At 54.5% G+C, this 9,009-nt stretch overlaps 1 protein-coding gene across 1 annotated transcript in view; it reads left to right on the top strand.

The window, feature by feature from the left end:
- Positions 1 to 957, top strand: part of PLXDC1 (plexin domain containing 1) — a gene marked incomplete at its 5' end in the record, with an annotated part of 7,678 nt that extends 6,721 nt beyond the window's left edge. The window contains one exon of the mRNA XM_010136888.1: positions 838 to 957. Coding sequence (XP_010135190.1) covers positions 838 to 957 — 120 coding nt within the window. The remainder of the gene's footprint in view (positions 1 to 837) is intronic.
- Between the last annotated feature and the right edge of the window lie 8,052 nt (positions 958 to 9,009).

The raw sequence follows: 9,009 nt of genomic DNA, 5'->3' as shown, positions 1-9,009 counted from the left end.
AACCCCCGCTCTGCGTCAGCAGGCACCGGGTCGGGAGGGTCCCGCGGGAGCCGTGACATCGGTGCCGCGGCTGCCTTTGGAGTGGCCCAGCTGGGTTCCGTTACTCCAGCTGTCAGGCTCCACTGGTGGATGTCAGGACATGCCGGCAGCTACCAGGGAAGTGGTGGTGTGAGGGCTCTACGTGGAGGATTTTAATTCTGGGGAAGACGGGGTGTCCGATGCTCTCCATCTGCCGTTAAAAGGCAGCAGCTCGCCTGGTGTTGGATCCCGAGGCAGTCACGAGTGGGCTGAATCCTGGCACAGGAGCTGCTGCGGAGGGAGCGAGCCGCGCTGAGCCCTCAGCCTTCCCTCACCACGCGCTGGCTTTTTCCTGGAGCCCTTCTCTTCCCTCCATCTGCCCCGTTTGCAGAAACAGGCTTCAGAGGAACACCGCCACGGGCCGGTGCCTGGTGCATTTACCTCCACCCGGCAGAGAAGGGGCCAGGCAGCGTCCTGGTGTGCAGGTAGAGAGGACACACACCCCCCTGACCAGTAGGTGGTCGCACAGGACACCCATGGCCATCCTTGGCTGCCAGAGGCTGGGGGCAGATGTCACTTAAAGTGCCCATTTCCTCCCCTATTTTAACTCTGTTGTGGCTCAGCTCAGTGAGATCGACACGTGGTAACGGACTCTTTTAAGCAAGAAGAGGTTTTTTTAAATGTATTTTTATTAGTATAAAGTCGAGCTTTCAGCCCGGCAGCACTGGTTGTGGTCCAGGACTGCGCTTCCAGTCTCCCTGCACGCCTGGCGTGAAAGTCCTGCCAGAGCTTCTGACAGGTCTGTGTTTCTGTCTGCAGCGACGGCCACACCACTGGCCTGCCATGAAATTCCGAAATCACGCCAACCACGGGACGTACTCGGAGGTGGAGCCAGCCAGCCAGGAGAAGGAGGGCTTTGTGGAAGCAGAGCAGTGCTGAGTGCTCCCCCCCTGCCTCTCCAACCTCCCGTGTCTCAAGCGTTGGAGTCTTCTGTCATTCTATCGCACAGTCTTTCCCCTCTTGGAAAAGAAACAGCAAGTAGAGGAAAAAGACCCAGTGGAGCATTTGGAAGGAGCGAGTCGGGGCGATGCGAGGCCAGATCACCTGGATTTCTCCCGGAGAGCGGAGCCCGCAGCGGTGGCAGCCCGTGGTGACATCTGCAGCCCGGCTCCAAAGCCCTGGATGTGTCGGCAGAAAAAAAGCACCATCAGATTTTAGCCTGCCGTGGGTTTTCTTTGGGGATGGCTTTTTCCCCGCTGCGTGTGGCTGATCTCTTCCCTCCTGCAGCATGACTCTTGACAAGGGCGGCGAAGGGGGGCAAATCTCGGTACAGGCAAAAGAGGGGCTGCCTCAAGCCCGGGGCTCTTGGGGACAGCCGCAGGGCTGGGCTTGCTGCACACCCGCCCTGCCTGCGCTCAGGGAAGTCGGGCTGGTTGTCTCTGCTGGTGGTGGAGGGTAGGTGCTGCTGGTGGCCCAGCAGAGGTGAGGTTGGCTCCAGGGCTCACCTCCCCTCTCCCATCCCCCAGCTCTGTCCCCTTCTCCACTCTCCCCTTCACCTTCTTTGGGGGCGAGTGGCATTTAATTTTGTCCGTGTGGCTGAGAAGCCTCGAGCCCTGGGCTTTTCATCCTGCAGCTGCTCTTCCACCACCGTGGCTTCCACTCCCTGCCTGTCTCTCCTGTCAAGGCATCAGCTTCCCCCTGCCCTGGAGCAGGGGAATCCTGACCTATTTTACGGGCAAAACCCTGCAGAGGATTCACCTTGAGGAGGTTTGTCAGCCAATGGCTCTGATGCACTTTTTGGCATCTAATTAGTTTGCTAAATTACTAATTCTGACCCTTTCCCTAAAGGAGACAGAATCTTAGATTCCTTCAAAATAAATCCCAGTGGCGTGGCCACTGATCCAGCAGGGACAGGGGAGGTTCTGGTGGAGGAGGATGGGGACAGAGCGCTAGTGAAAGCTGCCTCCGGGCTAAATCCTGACGGAAATCCACGCTCGCTCCTGGGCATCTCACATCCGTGAGGAGTGAAAACACTCATGCCTTGACACCACCGAAAATCTGAAAAGCCCCTTGTTCACATCAGAGTTTTAGAGCCTACTCAAGCCAGTGGGAGTTTTTTCTACTTTTCTATTTTATTGTGTCTGCGATAGGCCCCTGAGCTGGATGCTCCCATGTACCGCGATTCCAGAACCCGACCCTAGCGAAGGGCTGCTGGACCTCTCAGGGTTCTCCCCTCCTCCTGCGCCATCAGGCTTTGGGACTTACGTGCAGAAACACCCCACCCTGCTTCCCCAGACAGCGGCCGCAGGATCGGGCCCTGGGCTGAGGAAAGCTCGTGTTCAAAAAACCAAAACCAAACCAGAGAGAGGGCAAGTCCAGTGTAAGGGCAGGTTTTTTTCTCCCACCAATAATGGTGTTTATGGCGCTTTTTTTCTTTTTTTTTTTTTTAATTTTCTCTGGGTCCTCAGTTATTTATTCTGACAATCATGTTTGGTGCATATTTTACCCACTGGCTGGTTCAGCTGTCACTGGTGGTGATTAGTGCCAAAGGCAGGGTCTGTCTAATTAATGTTTTCCTTCTCATCTGCTGAATTTATATAGCCATTAAAGATAAATATGGATGCTTTGTGGCATTTAGACCCCAGATTATACTTCCTCATACATACCCCCTAGGGAGACGTTGCTGCATCTGATTAGGGCGTAAAGGCACCAAAATGCTCAGCCGGGGCTGAGCCCTGCCAAGCCGTTATGGCCCGGTCTCTATTTAGTCCTTATTTTGAAGATAAACTTTATTCCCAAATAAAGCTTTCAACTGGAAGGTTGTTTTCCCCCCTTTTCCCTGAAGCAGAAAGAATTCAAAGGGATGTTGTTGTCTGGTTTCTGCCCAGGATCTGATCTGCTTTGAAATGGTGATGAGCTGGTAAGGACTTGTCTGGGGTTTAATTCAAACACTGGCCTTGGTTCTGTGGGTTTTCTGAACACACATATCCCAAAAAAACGCCCAATAGCAAGAGTTTGGGTCCTCCCCTTCCCCTACAGCCCCAGCGATGCCAGGTAACATCCAAGAGTGCTGAAATGCTGCAAATTTAGAAGAAAACAGACTTGCAAAAGCGTGTAATTGAGCTGTACGAAGCAGCGGTGCGGCACTGCAGCCGGGCTGGGAGGAGGATGCAGACGAGGATCAGCTGCTCAGGTGGAGAATAACAACCTCCCAGTGCCGCAGCCCAGCAGCCACGGAGATATGGAAAACACCCTCACTCCAGGGCCGAGGTCTGAGTGCCTACAGTAAAAAAAAAAAAAAGGCTTTTTTTGTTTTTCCCCCCCCTAAGGAAAGGAAGGAACCAACCCAGGCGGTTCTGGGGTGAGCACCAGCTTGTGGGCTGCCGCGGGGTGGGGTCGGGGGGAGCCTGAACAGCTCCGGCTCATCATCTGCTCTCTGCTGGGGAGCAGATGGAGAAGGTGCTGCCCGTGGCCATGTGCGTGCTCTGAGCTGGAGGTTTGGGTCCAGCTGTCTCCCGCTGCCCAGCCCGCAGGAGGACGGCACCGAGATGCAGTGACTCGAGGAGGAGAAAACAAGTAAACGCTCTGTCCTACCTGTCGGCAGCAGGGCTGGCTCTGGGCGTGGAAATGCCCATCTGGGAAGTCCGCCAGTCAGCAGGGAGCAATCCTTCCCGAAGAGTCTTTGCACGTGGCGTTGTAGTGGAAGAGAACAGGGTGCCTCTTCGATTCCAAAGCCCAATGGTAGCGTTGCCGATGCCTAGAAGAGAGAAAAATGTCTTCACCATCCAGAAGCGCTGCTGGGACGGTCAAGAGAACAGGCCAGTCTGGGCTCAGGGGTGACGCTGGCTGCACCAAGCCACAGAATCCTTCAGGCTGGAAAAGACCTTCAAGGTCACCGAGTCCAAGCGTGCAGTCAACCGCCTCAGGATGGACACCCCTCTCCCGTCGAACTCTGGTTAATCTTGCGAGTCGCCGGTGCCAGAGCAAGAACGTGATGATGGCGACGATGACACGATGAGAGTTTGGGTTTGCTTTAACCGCCTGGTTCTCCAGCCCCATCCTAAGGGTTTTTCTCTGGATTCAGAGGAAATTTGGGCTTGACGTGGACGTACCTGTGTGTAGCGACCCGTGAGTTTTACAGCTATAAACCGGGCAGTGTGTTAGCTGTGCTCAGGCCCTTGTCCCGCTGGTTAAAAGAAGCTGGAAAACTCGAACCAGTGCTCCGGCTCCTCATATGTCCTGCCGTGTCCCGGCAGTTTGTGACAATGGCTGAGCGCGTCCATCGAGCACAGGCAGAAAACGCCACCACGGCTCTGCTCCTCAGCTGTGTTCGGCGGTCAGGAAACCACAGCACAGGGTTTATCAGAGCAGCGAGAGGGTGGTTCTGCTCCTGGGGGGAGAAGAAATGGGGCTAATCGCCCGTTTTTGACATCGATGGGAGCAGGACCGGCATCGAAACCGTTCTCATCGTAACTGAAGGCCTCCTTTCCACATACTTGAATTTACAGCACAGTCGGACTATTTTGAGGGACTCAAGGCACTTTAACTGTCTTTTAATGCAATGTATTTACTATGGATTATCTGCATGGAATACAGTCTTAATATTAAAAAAAAAAAATCTTCCTTTTGGACTGCTTTGTTCTCAAAATAAAGCCCGGGGAGGGTTGTGGGTCATGTCCCGTCCGCTAAGCAGGAGGGGAATTGCCTTTTAATTGACGCTATAGTGCTACAAGGGTTGGCTTTATTTGAGACATCCCTCCCTTAGTCATAACCCCTCGTTCGTTACCAGGAGGTGTTTTCAGGAGACAACTAGGATACAAACCAAAGTAACTGAGCTTTGAATCAAGACTATCATTTTCTTCTCACTTTATTCTGCTCAGCTTATTTAGGGATTTTTTTTCAGGTTTCTCAGTTCGAACGATGGAGGTTACTGGTCCCACTTGAGAGGGGTCAGGGTCAGAGTTTTGATCTCTGCACTAGCACCAAATTATTTCAGAAATGGGGCTCACCTCAGAGGTCGTTACCTGAGCCTCGGGGTGGCACCTCCAGGTTCAGGCTTCCTCCGGTGCCACACAGCAGAAGCGTGAACAACTCCTCACGAGGCAGGAAGGGAAGGAGATCACGAACTGGAGGGAAGGCCCGTCCTGCACTTAACTACGGGTTTACGCCCCCCACAAGGACTTACCGTAACCCCCCCCATGCCCTGACCTTGCACACGCCTGTCTCCGTTGGGGCCATTGCGTCCCGCTGCACACCCGCTGCGAGAGGTAACGATGAGCCTGCTGGGGACAGCCGGCGGGAGGAGGATGCTCGCAGGGGCAGGAGGAGCTGTGGAAGGGCGCTGGGTCGTGCTGCAAGTCTGCGGTAGTAAACGCTGCGGGTCTGTAAGGTGTGAACAGGGACACACCGTGTTTTGCTAATCGAACTCCCCGGCCCGGGGCTGTTTCGAGCAGGGACCTGTGCTGTTCTTGCCTTGATCTGCTCAAAGGAGGAGCTAAAGCAGAATTTTCTAAGTGTGACTTTGTCCCCGCTGCCCTCCTCAAGCAAGTCACCATTTTTTGCACCTCCCATGTCTTAGGGGCTGCTCACCCACCTCTCCCAGGAGGCTGCTCCTGGCTCCACAGAGCTGACCCCCATCTGCAGGGGAACCTGCCGGCGGAACCCGCCGGCTGGTGCCAGCACCACGCTCTGCTGGCGCCTGCAGCGAGGGCCATCGGCATTTCCAACAGGCAGTTCCATCGCACACTCACAGCACAACCCTTCTCTTTTCACCCCTTGATCAGAGTGAATCATAACATCACCCGTCCAAAGGTGATGCTGAAATTGCTGCGATGATGCCACCACCCCCAAGGGCAGTTTCCGGCCTCGCCAGCCCCTGCCGATGCACCTTCCTCCCCGCACACACCTCCAGCCGCCTTCCAAACGACACCCGCCATGTTTCTGCCACCCCAAGTCGCCGTCTCGAGCTCTGTGCTTCTTTCCCAAAGGGCAGAAGGGGGCAGATGAGAATCACCAGTGCGGCTCCCAGTAACGGCTGGACTCGCAGGCGGGATGGGAGGAGGCAGAAAACACCGTCTGGTTTCCATTCAGCTTCCACAAGAGGATCGCTGCAGTAACCTTCATCTCCTCCCACAACTTCCTCATCACAAAAGGATGAGGAAGAACCTGTGAACCCACTGCATGCCCTGAAATTTTCCCCAAGGCTGGCGTTCATTTCCCTTTTCTTTTTCTTTTCCCCCAGCAAACCCTGACCGTTTGGCAGGCGGGGCAGAGCAGGCAGCAACGCTCCTCTTTCCCACCTGAATTTTGTGAGTCCCCTCCTCGATTTGAACTCAAATGAAAAAATCTGACAGGTGGTTTTGTTACTTCGTTTTTTAAAAGCTGACAAAACCTCCAGCGCGCACTGGCAGAACGCACATAAGCCCTTCTCCTCTGCCCAGAGTCTGTACCGAGCTCGTTAGATTCTGTCATAAATCAAGATGAAAGCCTTTGATACTTGTTCTCCTTTTAAGCACTGAGAGGAGCGGGTTTGCTGTTCCCTTACGAGTGACAGTGGGTTTCAAGTACCTGCTGGCTCCCCGGTGCCTGCTCTGGAGGGTTATTTCCACAACCCCACTTCGCTGCAGAACAATTTTGAACCCTGCCAGTCTCCGGCCCTTCAGAATGATACGAAAACCCAGGAGGAGACAGAGAGCTCGTGAAGGAGGATGACGCCTTAATTTGCTCCGTATCATGGCTGAGGCAGCAATCCCCCCCCAGCTGCTTTAGTGCATTCAAGTACAAACGAAAGGCTGTGCCTGAGCTCCTCAATAACCTCGCGGAGCTGCAACAAAACCTCGAGAGAGACGGAACATTCGGCAAAGGAGGCAAAATCTGATTTAAACAGAACAAGTACTGAGGAGGTTTTACTGCCTAAGACTGCGCACGAAGCGACACACGACTTGGAAGCGTGATGTCTTTCCTCGGGGGTTTTTTATCGTTACTATTTCCATTGTGTAACGTTTGCACGAGACGCTGCTCTTACTGTGCTGGTCCCAGCAGAGCCATTTCTCCAGCATTCCCTTTTGACTCCCACCCCATTTGGTGTTTGTTTTTAAGGTTCCAGTTGACTCAAGGAACCGCAGAAGAATTCCAGCTTTCGGCCCGGTTGCTCAAGAGCTTCCCCATTATTGACGCCCTGCCCCTGTGGTGGTAGGGGTGGGCTGAGGGCAGGAAGAATGTTCTACGATAAAGAGAACCGCTCCAGTAGTAGCTGAGGGCTGTTTGGGAGGCTGGGCACGCTGGCTGGGCTCTGCCCCCCGCGTGGGAAATGCGGAGCAGGACGCTGGGGAGCAAGCCACGGTTCTTCCTGCCAAGACCAGACGCAGTTTGTCTGGCCGTGACAGGCTGCAGAGCCCCGGCCCTGACCCCAGCAGCAGCTGGGCTGGACGGGGCCTTCTCCAGCTCCCCGCCGTGGTGCACGAACGCTTCCTCGCTTCCACGGCGGTATCCCCACCCAACCGCCCCGAGCTCCTCTCCGCACCACGTTTACACACCGGAGCTGCTGCTGGCGCAGGGCTCTCCCACGTCTGTCCTGAAAACGTGCTTGTGACTCGCGAAAGAGTGCCTGAACACAGCGCTGTTCGAACAGCTCGGAAGACTCCGATCCTGCCTACCCGGCCATTGCGGAGGGATTTAATGACATGTTTAAACAGGGCTTCAGCGCCCTCCCGGCCACTTCCCGGCTTCCTGCGGGGTTTGAATGCTGAACGTGCTCAGGCTCTTCGGGAGGATCTCGCTAGCAACCGCCCGCCACCTAAACCCTGGATGTGGCAGAGCCGAGCCCATCGCAGTGCCATCCTGTCACTGCAGCGTCACCACTGCTGCTGCAGAGACACAGCTGACATTTCTACCAGACTTCCCCAACGCCGCTCGGGCGCAGGCACGTACCCGAGGAACACCAGACAAGGCCACTCACGCATAGAATAAGCCGTTAGCGCTCCAGCGGAACCACCGCCGTGCTGTGTAACAACTCCATTGTGCTGTTCTCCTTATTGGCTTTCCTCCTGTCGCCTCGAACCAGCTCACAAACACTGACTGGATTAGGAGCCTCAAATGCAAAAACAACAACCCTGACTCACTCGGCCCATTTGAGCCAAACACCAGATAATACTTTGGCCACACAACGCAATTAAACCCCGAAGCCGGGCCCCTGGCGCTGTCGTTAATTAGGCCAATCATTGTGTCGTTAGACGTAGTTAAAGGTCCACTGCTGCGTATTAAACACGGGAGCCGGGACGTAGCTTCAGACTCTGGAAACCCTTAAAGCACCACCAGGCTCCAGAAAGCCACACCAGAAGAAAGACACTCCATATCTGCCCCGGTCTGTTGTATTATTTCCCCAAACAATGGTTCTGGTTCTAGAAACATTGATATTGGCGTAAATGAACGGCACGAATTTCTGAAATCAGTCCAAAATGCTTTTCCCAGCGTTCCCGAAATGCACCCAGAGGCGCAGAGCAGCAGAAAAAGGGACGGGGATGAGGAGGAGGATGAGCAACCCCCCCTTTGCGTGCCCAGAGCCGCTGCAGGATTCACAGGGGCAGGATACAGCTGCGAGAGGGGAGAATTGGACCCGGCGCTGCTCGGCCAGCACCCAGCTGGAAAAGGAGACAGGGACAACAGCAGTCTTCAGGCTTCACCTGCTCAGCTGCACAGTCAGACCACACAGAAACGCCTTGGAGACACGTTATTTTTGCACATTTGCCTAATTTACCTTTTCAGCAAAAATACTGTGAGCACGATGACATCACCGTGGCATTCCCACGCTCGGTAATTTAAGCAGATGGTGCCACATGATTCTATTTGGGGATGATTTCTGCTTCGTGGCTATTTCAGTGCCGCTAAGGAAAGTTCTTCCCTCAATAAAGTTCGAGGGAAAAAAAAAAACAAGCAAGCAAACCAAAACAAACAAACAGTCTTTGGGGGAAAAACCTGCTGGGGAAGAGGGGC

The sequence above is a fragment of the Buceros rhinoceros genome, unplaced genomic scaffold (assembly GCF_000710305.1).
Source record: "Buceros rhinoceros silvestris isolate BGI_N320 unplaced genomic scaffold, ASM71030v1 scaffold25325, whole genome shotgun sequence".
Classification (NCBI taxonomy): Eukaryota; Metazoa; Chordata; class Aves; order Bucerotiformes; family Bucerotidae; genus Buceros; species Buceros rhinoceros.
This window is presented reverse-complemented; position numbering and strand designations above follow the sequence as displayed.